The 24,104-nt window shown below is 33.9% G+C and overlaps 2 protein-coding genes across 3 annotated transcripts in view; both read left to right on the forward strand.

Annotated features, from left to right (window-relative positions):
- The window catches only part of Meltrin (disintegrin and metalloproteinase domain-containing protein meltrin), a 99,418-nt gene extending 83,894 nt beyond the window's left edge, over positions 1–15,524 (forward strand). Inside the window, exons 4-13 of the mRNA XM_011067056.2 lie at positions 2,220–2,409; positions 3,399–3,460; positions 3,863–4,027; positions 4,871–5,040; positions 5,123–5,314; positions 5,498–6,094; positions 6,174–6,375; positions 6,750–6,954; positions 7,742–7,871; positions 10,623–15,524. Coding sequence (XP_011065358.1) covers positions 2,220–2,409; positions 3,399–3,460; positions 3,863–4,027; positions 4,871–5,040; positions 5,123–5,314; positions 5,498–6,094; positions 6,174–6,375; positions 6,750–6,954; positions 7,742–7,871; positions 10,623–13,332 — 4,623 coding nt within the window. The 3' untranslated portion in view covers positions 13,333–15,524. The remainder of the gene's footprint in view (positions 1–2,219; positions 2,410–3,398; positions 3,461–3,862; positions 4,028–4,870; positions 5,041–5,122; positions 5,315–5,497; positions 6,095–6,173; positions 6,376–6,749; positions 6,955–7,741; positions 7,872–10,622) is intronic.
- Positions 15,525–15,665: 141 nt separating this feature from the next.
- Positions 15,666–23,614, forward strand: LOC105152645 (uncharacterized). 2 transcript variants are annotated; one of them, XR_015546861.1, is made up of 4 exons: positions 15,666–17,118; positions 17,413–17,544; positions 17,759–23,223; positions 23,359–23,614. XR_015546861.1 is itself a non-coding variant. In XM_011067055.2 (3 exons), the coding sequence occupies exons 2-3, from the start codon at positions 17,446–17,448 to the stop codon at positions 19,958–19,960; spliced, it is 2,301 nt and encodes a 766-aa protein (XP_011065357.1). In that variant the 5' UTR covers positions 15,666–17,118; positions 17,413–17,445; the 3' UTR covers positions 19,961–23,614. The 2 variants fall into 2 exon arrangements, 1 of the variants encoding a protein (XP_011065357.1); XM_011067055.2 differs by having other exon boundaries at positions 17,759–23,614.
- The last annotated feature ends 490 nt before the right edge of the window (positions 23,615–24,104 follow it).

Genomic DNA, 24,104 nt, shown 5'->3' on the forward strand with positions numbered 1-24,104 from the left:
TATAGGTTTCATTTCAATAAAATAATTGTCAACCATTGCCGTGCTTTGGAATATTTAGATGTACGATAAAAAGAATCCTAGGATATATATATTTCTAATATCATATTGGAAGCCTTGAATTTTTATATCGTTTGATATTCAAGAATTCGATATGCATGAATAAACATATATATCCTTGTATGATTAATCTTTTTTTATATTTTCTTGTATCGTTTAATATTTACGTAAACTTTTGAAGGAGTGGTATTTTTATTTTCTTACATACACACACATACTCATACGCACGCACGCACGCACGCACAATAATAATAATAAAAATACATTGTGCTGTGGAAAAATCGAACATCATCGAGATTAAACATCTGCACTCTGCACTAAGAAGCTTTATTGCGGCATTTTTAAAGGATGGCATTGGTATAAAACCAACGAGACACAGGGCGAGCTACTGCGTCATCGGCAATAAATAAGAGTCGCGGTTGCATTAAATAATCGATACGACGATTTAACGATACCGACACGTTCTCTCGTTAATTCAATCCCGCCCGTCACGTTGCCGTATACACCTTCCTATGCGGCAATCGGATAATGGACCACGATCGATGGCTCTCGTAACGGAGAAAGCGTCTCGTTTCAAAGACGATCCCGATACTCCCCGCCTGCAAGATCGTGCTTCTTTGTTGGAGCAATTCCTTTTGGGAGAGTAACGTACTTGCTCTCCGAGGTAACGGGTCTCCTTCCTCGTTTTCCTCGTGGCGGAAAAAGGAACGTGAAAAATCGCCGGGGTTCGCCAGCAGCGTGTGCACACTCAGAATCTGGGACAACTATATTTGTACTGAGCCGATGTACGGTTCCGATGCATCTGAGGAGTCAAGATAAGTCCGCGAATTGTAAGCTCCGCAATCGGAGCGTATATAGGCATCTCGATTTCTCGATGTATTATGCCGCATAATTCATAACCGTTATAAATCGAATAAGGTGACAGAATTAAAAATTATAAAATATAAAATTTATACAAAACATTATTATGTTAAGCATTATTATGTTAACATTATTATTATGTTAAATTTATACAATATATTATTAGGTACCGAGACCAGAATACAATTAACCGAATACAGTCCTCTTTGCTTAATATTGTTGAATATTTTTGCTTAATGTTATATTTTTGCTTATTGTTGATTGGGTGAGGCAATATTTTTTGCAATAAATTATTTACAAAATTTTAAAGATGCTTGTTATCATCAATAATATTAAATTGCTTGTTAATTCATAATATGTGATATTATTACTCCAACTTCATTCTAGAACTATTTCAAGACTGACAAACAATCGGAGCACAGTTTGTTTGAAATGGAAATTTTATAAATTCAGGATATTATTAGTCACAAAGATTCATCTTGATCGAATATAGCGTTTCCACTCCTTTGTTATTTGATTTCTCAATCGATTTTCATTTAATCATATTACAAAAATAAAATTTGATTTGAGACCAAATCAAATTTCCTTTGCGTTCAAAACTTCAAAATTGTTTCTCACAAACAAGAATCAAATATTTAATTTTAAATTTAATTTAATCAGTCAATTCAACATATAGTATTTAGATTATTTTGAAGTATTTATGGAGATTCCAATATCGTTTACTGTTTATAATTACATATTTTTTCGAATGTTTGACTTCAAAAACTTGTAGTAAAGCGCTGTCGACTCTACTTCGATTTAGGAATGCAAAGAATCAAGAGAGAGAAAGCTAAAGCTTTAAATCCAATTAGAAGTGCTTCCTTTATTCGTAAACAATTGCACATCTATTTTTGTGAGAACGCTTTTCCGTAATTTTGTATACTTTGAGTTGTTATCGAATTGAGAGAAAATTTGAAACGCACGTACATGTAAAGCGGAAAAGCGAATCACGCGATAAAGCGAATTTCGTGAACATGCAACAAATTTTTAGAATGTTTGAAGAAGTAAAAGAGAATTTCTTAAACTAAATTAAAATACTATTTTCGGCTCCAAAAATAAATTCAGTTCAAGTAAAATATCTACGTGAGTCTTGTTAATGCAATAAATTATATATTCATAAAGCAATAAGATATACTTTGCAAACAATTGGAATGTACTTATATCACATGAAATATTAACAATCGCGAAGGCTATCAAAAAGAATTCTTTTAATGCCAGTTATCTTATATTAATGATATTCGTGAATTATGTAAATCTTGCAGGAACTCTGTCATTACCAAGGTAGCGTTCGAGATGTTCCTAGTTCGTGGGTGGCGTTATCTACTTGTAGAGGATTGCGCGGTGTCATCTTCGATGGTGAAAATCTTCATTACATTCATCCAGAAGATGAAAACTTGGATTCCAGGCATTACCTTTACAAGCACAGCGATCTCACTACCAACAATACATGTGGTAAGCATCGCACGATTAAATTAATCGTCTCTGTTGGATCTTTTTTGCAAGAATTACATGCTCGAATAATGTAAAGCAGAAGAGGATAAAATTGCGTCGAAAAAATAGTTAATGTTATTAGTGCACGCCATGTGCATATTATAAGAAGAGTAAAATCTCTCTGTATCAGATGGTTACATTGTTGGGCAAAAAAATACGAATCACTGCATAAATATAACAGTGACAACAATGGGTTAGTTCAATCTTTGGGACAAGTAGAGGACTGTTACACTCATTCATTTCTACCACATTTTCGACTACGTTGTGTTAGCCCACTGTTACAGCGTGTCCTTCAATCTCGCTTCTACAAATGTAGATTAACTTTAATTTTAACTTATACTCTTCATCTTGTTCTAGTTCTAAGAAATTGTTCTAACCTTAATCAAGACTGAAGTTAATCTACGTTGGTGACGAACATTAATATTATAAATATCCGCTCCTTTAAAAGGACATTACGAACAATTCAGATGATTATTATTTCGATTCATGATATGCTTCTGGCTTTTACGATATTAATACAATTTGTAATTGGATTGGAATTTGTAATTGGAATCTAAGAATTTTCATGATTAATACATGTTGACTCATAACTACATTTGCAATTCATTCGTTCCAAGATTGTATCCGTCGTCGCGGAAATTTCTGTCACCGTGATGATTTCCGCGGGTTTTTTTCAAAGTATTCACGAGCTTTGACTCTTAGAAATACAATTTTTAGCACGGAGGAACGAGCAATGAGCTCGGTTCTTCGTCCTTCTCGGTGGCAGTGCCCCACACGGACTCAAAGACTCGCTTCGAAAAGACTGGTCTCTCCTTAACGGTCTTACGAATGTGAGAGCAAAGCCCCGGCCGTACCTGCCTCGAAAGACTCTTTGTCCTCTCTTCGGTCCTACTGAGAATCCTACTGCCGACGATCGTATGTCTCTGTTTAACGTTTTTCCTTGGTTGCAGGTTACGAAGGCACGCCGTTGCACGTTCTCCCTGATCATCGCGAGATTAAAAGGTTCTCCAGGGTATGTACACAGAGCAACATTAAAAAAAAAGAAAAGAAAAGAGAAAAAGGAATTCGCGCAAACCGCTTCCCCGGTAAATTATACGACTTCAAAGAACGTAGTCGCAGAGGTCTTGGTACCCTTGATGTCTTGCGTGTGTACTTCTTCTATTCTTTCCTTCTTGTTGGGGAAACTGTAAATAGTTCGCAACTTGGGAATCATCTTGAGTTTAATGAAAATTTTAGCACAGAGTTTTCAACAATTAACAAAATATTTAGTTGAAAGTTTTTCAAGAAACGCGACCATTAACGATTATCTGCTGTTATGGCCATTTTATTTTAATTTTTTATTTTTGTTAGTTTTATTGAGCTAAAGTTAAAATTAATAAATTTTTTAACTGTTACGTTGTGTTCTCTTTTGTAGCATAAAAGAGCGGCTGAAATTATTCGTGGACCTTATAACGCGAACAGACAGTCACGTTACGTGGAGTTGGTACTTGTAATCGACAAGAAGGAATACACCGCGCTTGACGAGAATCTGGATAAAGTATATCAGCACTGTAAGGACATCGCTAACATTATCAACGCTGTAAGTAACGTCGTTGTAATTTAATTGGACGTACAAGTCCTTTCGACCTCAAGTCGAATGAGAATGATCTGAAGCGCATAGCGCTAATTCAACAACTCCATTATCCAATTAGTCATTTTGAACATTTACGGTTTCCTTCTCCTAAAATATATATCTCTAGAAAGTATCTTTAACTGTTTTAGCAATTCCACGAATTTTACTTTATCTAGGGTAATTGACTATTATATGCATAATTATGTTCACATGAACATGTACGAATCGTCCTTTCTTCAAAAAGAAAGTATATTTTCGAGTGCGAGAATTTTAATAAGTCTTATTAAAATAATAATTATGTATGATCCACTTGTACATGTACTTTATTTAAACCTTATTTACTTAAACGTAATTATATTCCGTTGTATCCCCGAAAGTACTTTACAATCGACATATTTTTGCTACAAAGTTAAAATAGCGCTTCTTCCGCGATATATATATATATATATATATATATATATATATATAAACTTTTCTAAGTAAAATTTTTCGATAATTAAATTTCAAGTTAAATTCACTATTTTACTTGAAAGTTACTTGAAAGTTGAATTCTGTTAACTAGTTTTCTCGAAATTTTTTCGAAGTTTCTTCTACTTTTACTTTTAATTTACTAGCAATGATGGATTTTATTGTCAGTTTGGATCTTTAATATAATATCTTCGCGAAAACAAAGCATTCTGTGTTTACTGCGTTCTCTCTGACATAGCGAAACAGAGAGATTAATTAGCACTGACTCGACCTTACCGCGTATCACAGTACCGCGAAATCTCTATGTAAAATACGAGACAGTATATCTCGGTGTGTTTACAGCTATACATGCCGTTGAACATATTCATTGCTCTAATCGGTGTGCAAGTGTGGTCCGAGTCAGACGAGATAGCACTCTCGCCGAACGGCGACACCACACTGTCGAATTTCCTACGCTATCGCAGGGAGAAGCTGCTTCAGGATATTCCCAACGATAACGCCCAACTGTTGACGTGAGTGTACAGATGTATCTGTGTTATTTGTTTCATCTAGCAGTACACAGTGATGACTGAATTTATTTATTTCTCGACACAGGCGAATTACCTTCGAGGGCGGTGTAGTTGGCAAAGCTCTCAAAGGACCGATATGCACCTTCGAATTCTCCGGCGGTGTCTCCATGGATCACTCGAATGTCGTTGGTTTGGTTGCGGCCACTGTCGCCCACGAAATGGGTCACAATTTTGGTATGGAACACGACGGACCAGATTGCGGCTGTCCTGAAGAGAAGTACGTCGTATTTGCCTCTTCTCAATACTTCAAACGTTCAACGAATTATGAAAGAACTTAATTTTATTTTGCGGTATCCGAAAGTAAAAATTATTCCACGAAGTCGCAAGCCTTAAGTATAACGTATTGAATTGTTATCTAAGCCCGCTTCAATTATATATTACTAATGTGTCTTTCTTATAGATGCATAATGGCGTCATCCAGCGGTTCATCCGGCCCAACGCACTGGTCCACATGTTCGTTGGAACATCTAGCTTTAGCCTTCGAACATGGAATGGATTACTGCTTGAGAAACAAGCCGCAAAAACTTTTTGATAGTCCTATATGCGGTAATGGATTCGTTGAGCCAGGCGAGCAATGTGATTGCGGTTTAAAGGAACATTGCGACAATCCCTGCTGCAACGTGACTACCTGTATGCTGCACAGTAACGCGAGCTGTGCGACCGGCGAGTGTTGCGATTTGAAAACTTGTAGGCCGAAGACTGCAGGCACGGAGTGTCGAACTGCTGAGCACGAGTGCGATTTGCCGGAATACTGCACCGGTCAGAGCGAGTATTGTCCAGCGGATGTGTTTAAGATAAACGGTGAGACCTGTAATGGTGACAAGGCTTTCTGCTATGGCGGTATGTGCAGAACTCACGATGATCAGTGCAAACTGTTGTGGGGCCCCACTGGTACGTCCTCTGACTCGCAATGTTACGAGATGAACAACAAGGGTACGAAAAATGGTAACTGCGGTTACAATCGCATCGAGTCAAGTTTCATCAGATGTAACAATGAGTAAGTTGATTATGCAATATACAGTACACGAAAAAGATCTGCGTTAAATTTTGACGTCAGCATGATGAATGTATTGTAGAAATCTCTTCTGCGGTATGCTGCATTGCAAACACTTGAACGAACGACTAGAATTTGGTATGGAATCAGTCGCAACCTTAAGCCATTCGTTCATCAATAACGGTGGAAAAATAATTCCGTGTCGTTCGGCCATCGTCGATCTTGGATTGACCCAAGTGGACCCTGGTCTCACACCGGACGGCGCAAAGTGCGGACCCGGAAAGGTAAAATATTCTCAATAACGAAATTATTTTTAGCTTGAAACAAATATGTAGACATTGCCAAGTTGAGAGAGAGAAAGAGAGAGAAAGAGAGAGCTAAAAATAAAATGAAAAATATCAAACTGACTCTTTTAAAATATCGTAAAGAAATTCTGCTTGACTAATATTCTTTCGTGATAAACTTCGTGTTAATTTTTACATTATAATTATAATTAAACAATGATGATGCTACATAATAATACAAGATTTTGATTTGATTTTTTTAAATCGCAATACAAATATTTGTATTTATAAATGGTGATTTATATATAGCATGTAATTTATTGGGCATATAGCATGTAAACAATTAGGTTATTATAATTTACTTATATGTTTAGATGTGTGTAAATCAGAAGTGTATGTCAGTGGCGGATCTGAAAGCGTCCGTGTCTGACGGTAAAGCTTGCCCGAATAATTGCAATGGTAACGGAGTGTGTAATAATCTTGGTCATTGCCATTGTAATCATGGCTTTCGACCACCTGACTGCCTTCAAGTTGGAGTTGGTGGCTCTGAAGATAGTGGTCCAGCCGAAGATCCCAACGGTATCTATTTTTATTTTATATTTAGTATATTAATCGATAAAAAGCAGAAGTAATTTGTTGAAGAATTTCATCAAAGAAAAAAATTATACATAGATAAAAAAAGGAAATAGATTGACTGAAAAATGTTTTAATTTGATGTTAATTTAAACACGATTTAAATAAGAAATCCATATTCGGTCAAAACAAGTTTTAGTGCTTAGTAATATTTTTATATTATTCTGATATTATCTAAAGATGCTGGATATATTTAATAATTCAAAAAATAATTTTACTCTATTGTACAATAAAAACTCACTGGTTCCTGCTCAAAGCTCAAAACTAAAAATCTGAGCGATTTCTTGTGTGTTTGTATAAATCTCATCACGCACTTTAATATTTTTCTATTGTAAATTTTTTACAACTTCCAATTCGAGCAAACTCCGTGCCGATTATTTATCAGTCTCAAAACATAGTAGTCTAAACTAAAGCTGAAGCACGTAATATCAAAACTTAAATTGACAAGCAATTTAATAATACTGATGATAATAAGCATCTTTACAATATTAAAGAACTTATTACGAAAAATATCACTCCAGTCAAGATTCAAATCTGGGTCTTCCTCTTTCTGCAACTAGCATCTTCAAGATCTTATTGGACTATTTCAAGACAAATAATCGACATGTTTGTTTGAACTGAAAATTATAAAAAATTCATAAAAATATTATTAAGCACCAAGACTTGCTTTGACTAAATATATTATTTTAGCAATGTCAATTATATTATATGATGATATTTTGTACGTTTTCAGGAAAAAATGATTTCATAACTGCGATTTATATTATCTTCTTGGGAGTGTTGCCCGCCATAGCTCTGTTCCTATTCGGTATCTGGTATGTCAGGAATTCCGGACAGCACTGGAAGAAGGATGTGATGTCTACGTACGTATCTAATCTCGACCGTTTTAAAAAGAAACGTAAACCGCATGCCAATAAATCACTCGATGTTTCGTCATCAAATACGTCAAAGGCACATTACACCGCCGGTAGCAAATTTTTCGGGTGGCGAATAATAATTTCCGCCTATTTTACGCCGAAGAAAAAGAATGGCTCTCGTAACACGAATAATAAAATATTCACAATTAGTGATAATGTCAGTCTCAAAGAGCCGCTTCAGATAACTAAGACTGATCTGATATCCACCACCAATCCGGACGCTATTAAGTGTAGCAATAATATTGAATACAGAAAGTCATTGCTGTTTGGTAATGTAAAACCGGATGTTAGTACAAAATCCCAAACAAATGAAGTTTATAATAAAATTGCAACTTTTTCGGTACCTGCTGTTGAAGTCCAATCGAAAAAAATCACTCCACTTAAATCAGAATTAGGCTCCAAAATATCGGAACGTATTCAGCAGATTCAGAAAAGATCATCTAAGAATGATAAAGGACTTACGCTCAATACTGATATTAAGTTCGAGCATTTGAATGAAAGCCCAGCTAGTACATCTAATATTATTTCAAAAATGCCGGATGTATTTAATAATTCAAAGAAGTCTGCTCCATTTTATGATAAAAAACCACCGCCCCCACCGGCACCTGCTCAAAGCTTAAAACCAAAGATCTGAGCGATTTCTTATTTATCTGTATGAATCTCATCATGCATGAATATTTTACGTAAAAATTTATTACGTATTATTAGAGAAATTTTCTATTTATAGTATATTACGATATTCTTACAAATTTTGAATCTGTTTTAGAATCTGTAATACTTAATAGAATTTATATTTTCAGATATAATATATTTGTTTAAATTCATTTCAATTACAGCGCATTATTTTCAAAAATCAAAGTAAGAAATTCATTTTATCAATATGAACTTTTTGCTAATTTAAAAAGAATGTAGCTTATTTTTCTAAGAATATATTTCTTAAATAATGAATATAAAATAAATCATATATTTAAAAACAATTTTATTCGTCATAGTGCGAACATCATAGCGCATTTTTTTGCGAACTATGATTTTTGCATTATAATATGGGAATTCGAAAACGGTGATGGTTTACATAGAAACAATATTTACACATTACTGAATGCCAAAATGCATTAAAATAATTCCTACTGTGATTGTAACTGCTGATAGTCGTTATAATGCTCCAATATATTCTTTCAGTCAAAATTATAATAATATAATATTTTTACACGAGTTAAAAAAATTAGATTAATAGTTAAGCATTTAAATGATATTGAATTTTTATTATGTTTATATCGTTTATGTGATCAAATCTGTTCCAAACAGATTTTTTTATGCAATAAGTAACGATGGAATGTAGGATTGTAGTGCAGGATTGATGTGTATTTTTTTATTTCGTTATTGACTACATCTTTGGTGCAATATGCATTGAGTGATTTTAAACTTACAATTAGAAAGTCTAGATGAAGTATATAGTCACGATGAACAGTATTATGTTCTTATGGACTTGTGTGCATGTACACAACTTACACTATCTAATTTAAAGCTTTATTTTACTAATTACATATTAATTACACAAACAAAATAGAAGTTACGTAAATAAAAATAACTTTCATGCACAGCATTCTACATCGCAATATTAATATATGTATATGCTTCTAATACAAAAATTTTAACAAAAAAATATTTTATTTATTAATGTATCTATGGCTCTTCTTTGTTCTCAGTTTTCAAGTTATTAATCTATCAGTATTGCACACATGACTAATGTTAAATAGATTAGTTCAATATTCTGAACAAAATACTGTTCAATATTTTAAGCCTAAATTTTTATATAGAAACTATAAATTTAATATAGACATATTGCGTCATATAACAGCGAAGATTGTTGGAGAGATTATATTTATAACGTATAGAGAGCATGTGCAGAATCATGTTATGTGAGCATGAGCATGAATGAAGATTCTTTTCTTTTACTAGCTCTTTGCATTTTATCAAAAAATCGATAATTTACATTAGATGCTGTTATTAGACATGCAGTTTTAACGATAATTTTTTTATTATATTAATAATAATTACGTAAGAAGTACTTAATTTTGATTATAAAAACGAATTTCTTAATTCTTTATTCATTCCTTGGATATGAAATTTAAATATCCGATAATGTTACTCATACTTAAAGAAATGAAAATGTACAATTTATTGAATAAACAATATTGATATAAAATGTTTTTAGTCTTCCTTTATAATCAACGATTTCCTTCTTTTCCAAAGCTTGCTACTAATCTCTTAATTTGTAACTAACATTTCCCGGCAATTTTCTTGTCTGTGCATGCGTTTGGATTTGCGGTGAATAGCTACAGATTTGATAAAAATGCTTTTACATGATTAATTTTCGAATGATATTAAATACGTGCATGTGTTGGAGCATATATATAACTAAACTGTAGTAATAAAAACTTAAAATTTATATTAATTTTCATTAAAATTATTTTACTATTTTCGATACAAACACATTTCATTATCGAGATCCACGCTGCTAATTTATAAAAAAAATTACATAAAAAAATTTATAAATAAAAAATTACATAAATAAAAAAAATCTTTAACTAAACTTATTTTATTACGATCAATGTGCATTCATTAACTATGTATCGTAATTGCGCGCGCTTACAAGTTCCTCGATCCCTCCGCTTATAATTTTGCTTCAAATTTCAGGACCGATCGTGGCCACAATGGATTGCTAATCAAAACGATCGATCGTTCCAGCCCCATGTCCCGTAACATCGAAACGATCGATTCTAGTCTGAGTCAAGATCCCGCGTGCGTAAGTTTGCTGCCTAAGGCAGAGGCTGACGAGCGATACAACAACAATATGTTTGGTCAGTTTAAAGGCTTCACAATTACACCGATCCACTCGAATCAATCTAAACTGGCTGAGCCAACGAAACCGGCTCCACCTCCGCCGGGATGGATGCCTACCGTGGCAATAAAGACAAACATAGCTAAAGCGAACATGCAAAAGTGTAATGTGCCGCAAAGAAGCAATCTGTTGAGTTCTAATGACCCAAGCTCGACTGCACCAATGTTACCGCCGCTAAATCCAGGTTCTACGGCACGACCGTTGATCAGTAGTCCCGTATTGGCGGCCACAACCTGTACATCCGTCGAATTAGTATCTAAGGTACCCACTAGACCTGCCCCAGACGTACCTATGCGTCCAGCTCCGCCACCGCCCACTTCCGCGCCTTCTGTAAAGCCACAAAGACCTAATAGCACGCCCTTGACAAATGTAATACTGCCAGAACCCGAGAAGAAGTTGGAAAAGGGCAGCACGCTTAACCGAATCGCGTCGATATTGCGTCCTGGCTCCGGCATTATGAGAAGCAATTCCCAAAGTTCATCGAGGGATGACAAGAACACGAATTCTCTACCGAGGAACCAGCATCACAAGGTCAACAAGGTTATCGACAAAGAGATCCTAAGGAACCTTGAAATCTCCAATCCGATACCACAGACAGAGATCGAGATCGCGACACCAGTAATCCCAGTGATATCAACGACCGAAGTCGAGAAGAGAAACGTGGTCCTACGCGCTCAATCAATGAGAGACAGCAAAGTTACGTCAAAACCATTCGTCCAAACATTCGGTTCGATGCGTCAGACGACACCTGTCAAGAGGCCCACCAGTATACCTGCCAGCACGAGGCCTACGTCACCACCTCCGGGCCCACCGAACATCACACAGACGGAAAAAGCTGCCGAGAATGCGATAAAGATTCCAGGATTGCCGGGTTATCAGAATCCACCGGTGAAAACTGTTCAGAAACCAGTAGAGAACACTTACGATGACTGCATGAATCTAATTACAGAATCGTCCCTGACGAAGATCACGGAGGAATCGGCCATGAACGACAATATCTACGCAGTGATAGAGGAACCCGTGCCGGAGAAGAACAGGAAGAACATAGAATTGGAGGCAACGCCGGTTGACAACGAGTATAAACTGCCGAAGCGTATCGATACCATACACGGTGGCCCGAATAGTCTGGAATCGATGGGTTTACTGTCAGAGATTGTATCAGAGATATCGAATCGTAATTTCGATTCCATATATTCCACTTCGACGTTAACTAGGAAGAAGAAAGAGGATAATGGGGAAGATGCAACGAAAAATTTGGAAAATATGGGATCCAATAACTCTCTGGGTGGCTACATGAATTCGAACCACTACAAGATACCCGGTGGAATTTATTCAAACTCAACGTCTAGTAAATTTAATTCTTCGAGTTCCACCACCAGTTCCGGCTATCTTCAGCCATCCATGATAAACGTTCCACAAGTAGAGAAGAAAGAAGCGAGCAAAAATATTTCGGATGCAAATGACAACTTAAAATCGGTCGATAATAGTAATCTAAACACTCTTAAATCTAATAATCCTAATATAAACGACGAGTTGTCCAAGGAGCTTGGCATGAAGCCACCTGAGAATTCTATAGGATATAAACCATTTACTTCAACGAAAACTCGACCATCTCATTTGATACATATCAAGAAGGACGACCAAACTGAGAACAAGGTTCCGGCTAAACCGCCATTGAGTAGGACTAAAACGCCTCCGAATGTCGCGAAAAGCCCGACTTCCAAAGATATACTCGAGTCGAGCGTAAAACTCGCGAGACAAAGTTCAGATAATACATTAAAATCCTTAAAATCCTCGAAAGTTTCCGACACAAGTTCGACAATGGTAAAACAGAGCTCGGATGCGAGTCCAATTGCGAGACAAACACAAGTAAACGCGAGCAAGTCGAGTAGCGATTTAGATAAAGAAGAATCACACACAACCGTATCTGTCAAAAATGTGCCTTGTAGTCCTAAGGATAATCTGGGAAAGTTCAATAGCCCGGATCTGGTTTCGAGTTGCTCGAATTCTAATCAGGGTGGAACAAAATCACCGGATGTTGTGGGTAGCAATCCCAAGTTCAATCTCTCGCTTAAAACTGTTCAAAAGACTCCCACGCTGCCGAAGAATGGTCAGAAAACGCCCACAACGCCGTTGAAACCACTCAACATTACATCCAAAACAACCAGTCTCTCGGAAAAGAAGAAGTCTCCGACTGGCAACGCAAGTGTGGTTAAATCGCTATCGCCGTCTGTCAAAGACGCAAATAATAGCGGTACTAAGCCATCGCATTTGACATCGAAGATGTTCGCTAAAACAGAAATCAAGAACGGGGATGGAGGTACAGCAGCAAGGACGAATCCATTACAAAGAGTGGCGAGCGGTAAATCTAATGTGGCATCGCTCCAGCAAAAGTTCGAGACTAATAAGAACAGTTCTGGTGTCGCGAGGACTATACCGAGTGCGAATAATAAAAAACCGATGGCACGAACGACGGAAGTTGGCGGCGGCGGATTGAGGAAATGAGCGATCACCCGGATGCGTGTGGCAGCTTGACGGGATTGAAAAAGCGTTAGAGGAAAATCTATACTTGAAACATTCTAGTCCGTCACATTGAATCGTTCTCGGTGGAGAATGCGTGGCATATTATAAACGTATATACGCGTTCATGATAAACGAGTACATCATAAGCATGCACGAGTATAAACGTAGATAATGCGCGAGGGCGATATATTTCTTCTTATTTAAGAAATCTTAAACGGAAGTTAAAAACATAGTACAAGGATCTTTTCCTCTAAGATCCATAAAACGCTAATTTTACAAGCAAATATATTTCTTGTCGGAATATTAAAGATAGATTGTATGCGGCTGCGTTGCATAAGAAACACAACATTAAAAATTGTAAATAGTGCCCACACTTAAAAATTCTCATATTTTTTGTAGAGACTATCCATTGCCGATGTTCAAGCGTACCTATATAAGCCAATAATTACTGTAATATTTATCTTAAGCGTTTTATAAGCGACATTGCGAGGCAAGCGACAGTTATTTTCAGAAACCATCGCTTGAAACTAGAATGGGCGTGTACGGAATTAATTGACCTCTGTGATATATGTATATGTATAAAGAAATATTATGCACAGAAACACTATTATGCCACATTGTTATGGCTAGCAGATTTTAGACGCGACCAAATTATTTTATATCATATTACATAAATCGTACATAAATCGACAAAAAACGCGCCGTTAAGTTTTCTAAAAAGCCATCGGAAATCACAGTCATATCCGACGTAGCTCCGTTAATAGGGGAAGAAGGTCTCTTTTCTTTCCAAAGATTAAATATTTATGAGAGATCAAGTTGCAAGATTGTACCTTCGAAATCCCATGGGAGTCAAAATGGAAATGCTATTAGTTAGGAGAGTCTAGGTATTAGCGCATGCTAGTAACATAACACTGCGAATCGAATTAAGGTGATATCGCCTCGACGGCAAAAGGCAAGGCCGCTAAAATATTTCGCCTCGATCATGCAACATCACGCAACCTTTATTGTCTCATTATCCCTTGCATAAATCAGAGGCTTGCTTCGTCTAGGACAGCTCTAGATGCAAAGACTAAAACTATTTATTTGACTGATACCCGTGTAAATATATGTTCGTAAGATGTAGGCATATAATAGAAGTTTTGTACGATGTATCTTCGCGCCAAGAATAAGTTACATTCGTTACATTCGTAAGTTACTCACGCGCATTATACGTACAATCGCGAGAAAGAGGAAAGCAGCTTCTTGAACGAGTTTAGCATTAAGCACGTTAAGGAAAGGTTTTATTGAACTGATAAAGTCTGTCGAATTACGTTTGTGCATTTATTGTTTCCTTTTTTCTTCTTCCACGCAGCGAATTCTCCTGTACGAATCCAGTCGATACTTTGATTCGTAGCGTTATCCATTTTGTAAGAGTTCCTACTTGCGGAGCGTCCAGAAATCATCCCACCAAAAAGTTTCAATAAAGAGGTTCAATAAAGCTTTTTGACCAATTACTATGCGTATTGTGCATTGCTTTCTCCGCTTGTTTCTTTACGTGCGAAATGTCGTGTGCGTTGCTTCGATACGAGGACAATCAGATGTTCATTTAGCGTACAGTGTACGAGGAGGAGGTTTGCTTCAGCAACTCCTGCTCGTTATTAATGAATAAGTATTATTCGTAAGAGTATTAAAAAAAAGAAAGTAAAAGAAATATTAAATATGAAACGTGTTAAAAAGAAAAAGATATTGGCCACCAGAATATTTATTTTTCAATTGTTGGAAATTTTCTTTACGCTGATTGGAAATTAAACTTTTAGATCTAGAAAAATAATCCTAACTCGGCGAAGAGAACTATTCAATAGTTACAAAATAAATACTCTGCAAAACACGGCCGTGGAATACTAATGCAACGAATGGTTGCACCAATTGCGACCGTACAATACAAATATTCGATGAATTGGCTCAAGTATATCGCGGTTTACGAAGTCACAACACTTCGTCTTACTTCGTCTAGTAAAAAGAACAACAGGCATCATTGCAATACATACTGTACATTCAGTACCAAAGATAAGTAGCATCCTATCTACAACACTGCTGAGATAAGCACTACAATAATTAATTAGCCGTCGATTTACGATAATTGTGTACATTAAAACTCTTAATGATGTTACAATAAAGTCTTTATTCCAAGTAAACATTTTCCTGAACCACCCTCTGCATTTCTGCATTGTGGCAGAAATTAATTGAATCGCTCACATGAAAGGAGAAATATACAAGAATTGATCAATTCGGCTAAACACAGAAAACCCAGGTAAAATATAGAATCATAATTAAGTCTTGATGATAGGACATCATGACGCCAATTGTCACTTAAAAATAAACTAAGACAAAACATAAGATCATGATGATGTCTCCGGGAAAAAATGGTTTTATAGTTACATAAATTTATATATAATTATATATAATTATATATGATTGTATATAAAACATTTTTTTCCGAATCCTTATAATTATATTATTATGACTTCCGTATTATACTTGTATGAGTCACAACATAAGCAAAACAGTAGGATGCTCCTAGCACTGTCAGGAATAGGCAGCCATACAGTTGATTTATACACTGGATACTTTTCATTTAGTGACACAAGTCGATACGTATATCATTCTATCTTTCTTTATATTCCAGGAGTAACGAAAACAGAATTACAATACTTGTGTTTTGTCACCAAATGGAAAGCAACCATTGATATTCGCTCTATTGTGCTATTTATAACTTACAGTAACTCAAGGAAAATACCAAGTTGAGAGAAAATCAAAACGATTTTATTTTGGCATCTCGAAAGTCAAAATGATCGTTTTTGGTTGTATAATTTGATTGTTTTTTTGACAATAAGAATCAAAATAAAATCATTCTGATTTTTTGATTTTATGTCTCTACTTGGATAGGAGTAACATTACATCAACATTATAATTTTCCACATCATACAAGAGTAATATAAAGCAATATAAAGAATCGCAAAGTTTCAAAATTCATATCTGTTTCGTTTTCTAACTCTTTCGAGTCATTTTCAGTTTCTCAGACTTTATTGTGTGAGGAATCAAGAAGCAGAAGGAAAGGCGTGCAAGAGTCATACAAAAGTACGAGCGCATGCATATATAAAGCGTGTGATAAATTACTCAACAAGACGTAACGAAATGACGTCATGACGCAACATAAGGCAATGACGTAAAGCATAACGTAATAAAGCGATCTGACGCAATGTGACGTAATAGTTGGCCGAGGATCCGTTACGTATACGCAAAAAAAAAAAAAAACAAACAAAAACGAAAATGCGACAACACAAGCGCTGATGGCGCGTATATCGATAATATCGATATCAATGCGATCAACTTCATCAAAATCTACGAGAAATATAAGTCAGCTGCCGAGTGGGATTAAGGAATGGAGATCATGATTCACGCGGCGAGTACTATCCCTTTGAATGAAGGGAAATCGTACATCGCGCGCTTCGTCTACGTTCGCGCTCGCGCGGACGAATTCAATGGACGCAAAGCGCGCGCACGCGTTTCCGTGAAAAAAAAATCTGTTTTTGGGGGGAGAGAAAAGAAAAGGGAGACGGGTGCCGACACTGCAAACAGCTAACTGCCGCCGATGGTGCGCGGGATGAGATGAGTAGGGTTGTGGTTACGAATCACTAATATCACTATGCGGATTACCGCTGTTTAATCGAAGCCGCGAATTATGACGCTGACTTTGAATCATACACAGTCGTGACGAGTCTCTATTTCGTAAGTATATTTTTCAAAAAAAATTCGGAGCGGGAGGAGGAGTAGGCCCGCAAAAACTTCGTGACACAACATTCATGATGGATACGGCGTCAAGTGTCGGGATTTGATTACCCGAATTAACTGACTAACCTAGAAATTGTATCCTCCCTAACCGAATTGAGTCCGATTTATTTACTTCGTGCTGTGTTTATGCGGTGAATGAACGGATGAAGCATCGTATACCGTAATCATGAAAATTCATCCGTTTGACCGCGATCAAAGCCGCGGCTTTCTAGGCCACTTTATGAATTACAGAAAATCCTACATTGATTGCTCATACCTGTTGACATGGTGAAATTGGCATATTCACCACTCTCCAAGCTCGTGTCCACAGACATAATGTCCAATGTATGCCCAAACAATATGATAAAACCTACTTTATCTGAAGTGAGTTGTATTACTTGACTATTATGCAATTGAAAAAATAATGATTGCTATGTCAGATAATAATGCTTGTAGCAAAAAGTAATTGTTTAATTATTGTATATATATGTGTGTGTGTGTGTGTGTGTGTGTGTGTGTGTGTGTGTTATGTGTATATATATATATTACACAAAAGTTTACAACACTAATTGAGACTCGTATGGACTGTCGTTTGCAGGTGTTACAATCAGACTCTGTGAAACGGTTATTTAATCAACCGGATCTTATCATTAAGACGATCCCTTCATCACTCGAGTCTGGCAATGAATTTTGGCATAAAAGGAATGGTATGAATTCAATATCAAACCATACAACAGCATCTGAAATATCAATATTCCCTGTTGGGACAGCAGACGAAGAAAAGGAAGATGCCAATCTTCTACCTTCAAAAATAAAGCATAAAAAGTCGGAAATTGCTTTGTTACCTATTAAGAAGAAATCATGTGGTCATTATCAATCATGCGAAAATATTATTTGTGACGTGACAGTACAGCAGTACGTGGATAAAGATTGTGTGTCACCTATGTTAGCATTAAGCATAGAAGAAAATGAGATAAATGCGCCGGTTGAAAAACACTGTAGGAATAAATATTGTGATGCATTAAGCATTGATCATAATCGTTGTCGTCGGGCATTAATAAAGTTATATAAATGTGACAGTTCACACATGTGCGATATTTGTGGAAGAACATTTAAGAAATGGATATCTCGGATACATCACAGAAATTGTAAGAGAAAGAAAGTGTACATTCATAATGATGTAGACAGATTGCATTTACTGAAGGAGCGGATGCGCATTCGAGAGTTGCAGATTTTAGAAATTGCGAAGATGAAGAAACGCGATTATTCGGATCCTAACAAAGTGATGGAGATACTGTGGAAAAATGAAGAGCTGATAATTATTCCGCAAAAAGCATCTAGTCAACCAAGTGTCAGCATGACTTTGGTATCTAACACTCAATTGACCAGCACTAATGCTCAACCTATTATAAATAATTCGCAAATAACTAAATCTGCGAATACCTTTGGAAGCGCGTCTGTCACGGTTTCATCACAGAACACCGTAATTTTTCCCAACAACACGTTACGTTCAGAAAGCAATGTAAAATCAATAAGTCAAGTAAGATTTCCAAATTTACAACAAAATTCCTACTCGGAATCTACTTCCGTTACAACTAAAGCTCAAACTCAAGTTCCAGTTTCAACTTCAACTCCAGTTCTAACTCTAGCTTTAGTTCCAACTTCAACATCGTCTACAGTTCCAACTTCAACTTCAGTTCCAACTCTAGCCATAACTCTAGCTCCAAATTCAGGTTCAGCTTCAGCTTCAACTTTAGTTCCGTTAACTCTAACTATAGCTCCAAGTTTAGCTCCATCGCCGATTTCAGTTCCAGCTATAAGTCAAATTTCGGCTCCCAATGTTATTACCACTTCTACATCTACTTCGATTGTACCTCCGAACAAATCATGTATTCAACTCGCAGTTTCACCTCAAACTACTACTGTTCAGTCGATAAACAACTTAAGTGTATCACCATCACATATAATAAACACCACGGCAATTCAGCCTAAAACGTTCCTCACGCCGATACGCGTGGTACCTATAGCCAATTTGATAAGTCCACCGTCGTTGTTACATCGCACCCAAGGCATTCCTAAGTTTTGCATTGTTGCAGAAAAAACCGCTCCGGTGACCACTTCGAATTCACCGTCTGTTCAACCTACTGTTGCAGCTGTTGTCAGTACCGCCACTGTAAATACTCCAAAGTCTCTGACGCACGTTCCAATACCAAAAATACATAAATCAAAATTAAAGAAAAAAAAGAAGAGTTTTTTCTGTGACTATTGCTCGAAATATATCACTACTGATTGGTATTTCAAGGTGCATATCGCAAAGCACAAAGGTCAGAAACTTTTCTTCTGTAATTTTTGTGATGAATCTTTCAGTAACAATTATGATATGAAAAAACACATAACTAATCAACACACCGATCAGAAAGAACTTGCATGTGACAAGTGCAATTATACTTGCACATCACTTGCTGCCTTCAAAAGCCACATCCAAACACATGCGATAAGTAGTATACTTAATAAAGTAGATTCGAAAAAGCAAAAAAAATCGGAACTTTTGAAAAAATTGGAAAATAAAGTAAACCATAAGTTAATTCACAATTCATACGAAAGGAAAATAAAAAGAATAAAATGTGATACATCTAATAGTCAGAAACAGCAGCATAATAAAGAGAAGCATAATAATAAAAATTTATCGGCGATTAACAGAGACAGCAATGCAAAGACAAAAGGGTTTAATCCGTTTGTTTCCGTGAAAAAAATTGAACCTGAAAATTTCAAGCAAGAATCTTCTATTACATCGAGATGAAGCATATAATCTATTTAATTTTGAGATATAAATATATTTCGCCAAATATAATTTATTACAAAGAGTTTGTGTGGAAGGAAAATGTAGGAAGAGCAATCAAGGAATTATCTTATTGTGCAATCAAAAATGTTAAATATAAAGTATTAAGACGTATCTTGTATAGCACATGAGTGAAGCTTACTTGAACAAAATAATTTAAAGTTCTTTTGTGGAAATATCGATTGGTGCTTTTGAATTCGTTGTGTAGCCTAATGATATAAAATGTATATAAAGCTCATTAATGCAAATTTTTCTAGATTTACACTTTCAACTACTGTGTAAATAAAAACCGCGACGAATTTGAATTCCCCATATTCTTTTCGCGAATGTAATATTTTAAATTTTACTTTTATGGGATAATTTAGTGCAATTATTTTAATAAGATTAATAATATATCGACCGTTATAATTATCATTGCGATAAACACTAATAACTTTTCTTTACATTCCTGTATTAAATACAAAATATAAATTACATATCTATATACATATATAATTATAATATATGTGTATATAGATTTAATATGTTTTATATATATATATCACATAAAATCTATACAAATATAATTTGTATTTTCGTCATGAAGAAGTTTAAAATGTCTATATAGTAAAAAAATTATGTATTTGTGTTGAAAATGATCCATTCACATTCTTGTTAATAATTTGTATTGAACTTTGTAACATATTCGAGTATTAATTTAACATAATGTGATTATGTTATTAAAGATTTTGTATGAAATTGATATTCAACGTTTCTTAATGTCAAAGTGACATAATTTATGAGTAAGATGAACAAGTAACATAATGTTTTAAATTCTAGAACGAATGAATGAAATACATATTAATTTAATATATCATAAATGCTAATTCTCTGAAAAAAATGCTTCCATAGTTTGTTTACAAACTGTGTTGATATTACTTTTTTGTATTAATTTTCTTACATAATATTTGTGTAATCTTTTAACATATTCATTTTGTGTTAAATTGACCCAAAAATTTGAGTGGATCGTTTGGAACGTGCAATTTATGTTAAATTTGGCATATTTTTTCCAACAGTGTAAAATGGATTATTAAAGCAATTTTTTAATAATTTATTACTATATGATTTTTGTATTAACTTTTAATAAAAATAATGTTCTGTTTTCTCTTGTGTTGAATAAATTTTATTGGATAATCGTAAATAATATTTAACAATTATAAGATAAAATTTACTTGACATTAGAGAAAATAACAGAATAATATTTTTAGCAAAGATTAATACAAAAATTATATAATTACAAAAAATTGCTTTGACGATTTATTTCAAGTATTTTAAGCTTTTTCACGATGTTTGTAAAATTAAAAAAATATTAAACAGTGGAATTATTTAAATTTTTAGAATAACAAAATTTTATTTATTATTTAAATACAGTCAAATATTTCATTCATAAATTTTAATTATTCTTTTTACACTATCCTATATTGAACGCCCTTTCAAAAAATGTTTTAATTTTAATATGTAACATTTGAAAAATTACGCAGATTTCTAATTTCGTAATTTCTTTAATTAACGTAACAATTTGTATAATTAATTTTTTATTTAAATAGGATCGCATTTAACTGTGATACATTTTTCCTCACGAAAATATTTTGTTTTTTCTGTATCATAAAATTATATTCATTTTATATTCGTTTATATATTCTACTCTAAATTATTATTTGATACATTTAATAATTATAAAATTAAAATGAGTATAGTTATATATTTTATTCTGCAAACTTGTAATTTCAAATAAAAGGTTTCTTAAGGATTTGTTTTCTATACAAAAATTTTGTCACATAATTACAAGATACAAATCGTAAACTTTGGTGTGTTAAAGCACCACATAGAATATAGAAAATACGAACTGACTGCTGCGATGTGAAACATTGCATGTATATGATACACGAAAAATGTACGTGTTTGTGTATGTAAGAAATATGTTAGTTTAATATAAAGTATGTAATGTGTATAAGATATGAGTAAAAGTGGTTACACATATATTTATAATATTTTGAAATAGCCTTAATATCAGCAGATTAAAAATTATCATTACATACCATACATATAAAGCCTACATTTTTTTCAATTATAAATTAATGAATTACAACAGTATGAAATACTTTTTGTTTTTATTTTGTTAGTTTCTTTTGCATTTAAAAAGATATATAAAAGACAGTCTAAGTTACGCGTTACATTTGTGATATAGATTTATGTACGAGTATTCATACTTTATTTTTTTTTCTTAAAAATAATGTTTACTAAATTATTCTTTTTGATGTGCTATATTTATAAAATATTCAAAAACAAGAAAATAACATATTTTTTAAATATTCAAAAACAAAAAAATAACATTTATTGAGTAAATCTTTCTCATATATATGCGTGCGTGCGTGCGTGCGTGTGTGTGTGTGTGCGTGTGTGTATGCGCGCGTGCGCGTATGTTTAGTGAAATCTTTTTTTATTTTATAGAACAATTTACTATAAGAGCAAAACAGTACAAAAAAATAACATGAAATATTTTAAATAATAAATTTAAGTTTGTACGTGAATTATGCATACATCATGAAATATTCGCTATTCAAGATCTGCTATGCTTTATCTTGTTGCTGAAATATAAAAGGACACATATAATTATCATACAATTGTCATAAAATATTTTATTACGAGAACACATCTATCACTTGTTGAGGATAAGTAATGTTCCTGAACACGAAAAATCAATGAAATATTAAGTGCCTTGTAAATCAAAAATTTCTTTTAATATAGTCACGCTTTTATTATAGACTTGTAGATAATCGTCTACAGAAATAAAATCTATTGAAGCATATTCCGCATTTGTTTTCTAGATTTTTCTTTAATATCAATTCTTTAAATATACGTTTGCTTACTGTGTAGATAACTTGAAACGCATGTCTGTTATCGTTATAATAGATGGTTTTTGAATAAATCTCAAGTTAGGAAATATATTAAATTTGTGTATTTTAATATAAGAACTTGTTTATAAAGATTATACTTTACAATTGTGAATTTAATGTAACAAAATGATGTACGAAATACCAGCGTTTTTAATCTGACGATATATAATAATTTTTTAGGTTTTGGTATATTGATATGATATCTATTTTATTCAAATAGAAATATTATTTTTCTAGGATACAAAAAATATAAATTATATCACACAAAAAACTATAACAATGTATTAGGTGTTGGAATTAATTCGTAGCGTTTTTTAATGAAAGAATGTTATTTATTTCACATGAGCATTAAAAAATACATTAATGAAAGTACTTCCCATCACTTGTAAAACGCTACGAATTAATTCCAACACCTAATAGTAGAAAATATAAATAATAAAAATATAAAAATATACGAAGAGGATGAAAAAATATGTTACATATTTTGTAAAGAATTAAATTAATTAATTATATTTGTGATGATATATTTGCTGTAATTACGTCAGGATCAATAAAATAAGTTTATTTATTTTCTCAATGTATTGACAAGTATAATAAAAATCAAATTATATAATTCGTGTATCTTCACTCTTACATTTGTAATAAAAAATTGTTAATAAAGTTCGTGTTTGTATATCAAGTGTAAGTCATTTTTTCTTCAAACCGTTCATGATAGGATGGATGGGGATGCTAAATAACTTCCCATAGCTTACTAGAGTCAAACAAAAGAGATTTGAATGATATTTCCTTGCAAAGACACAGAACATGTGTCATTCTGATAACCATATCTGATTAATATATGAAATATCCTCAATAAAAATGAAAGAGGCAGTATAAGGACGGCCGATCTCCTTTTCTTTTTATAATATATTATGGTCGAAAAAGATATAAATCGTCTTCGCCTTCTATCTCTCATTTTTATCGACTAATTTTACATACTTTGATTCCTAGAACTATAAACGATATTGCATATATTGGCACGAAATTTGATTAGGAAAATATTCCACTATAATAGAAACAAAGTATCCCAAACATGAATTTAATCCTAAGATAATCTGTGAATAAATTGTGACATTATTAAATTGTTATATTTTATCCTTCAGATTAAAAGCTAAACACAATAAATTTTA

This window comes from Acromyrmex echinatior, chromosome 1 (genome assembly GCF_024713525.1).
Source record: "Acromyrmex echinatior isolate Ae372 chromosome 1, ASM2471352v2, whole genome shotgun sequence".
NCBI classification, from domain to species: Eukaryota; Metazoa; Arthropoda; class Insecta; order Hymenoptera; family Formicidae; genus Acromyrmex; species Acromyrmex echinatior.

Bases quoted from the DNA above. Each gene is read 5' to 3' on its own strand.
- LOC105152645 (XM_011067055.2), top strand. From the start codon at position 17,446: ATGGTGAAATTGGCATATTCACCACTCTCCAAGCTCGTGTCCACAGAC. The intron at 17,545-17,758 runs GTGAGTTGTATT...TGTCGTTTGCAG, and splicing joins TAAAACCTACTTTATCTGAA to GTGTTACAATCAGACTCTGT.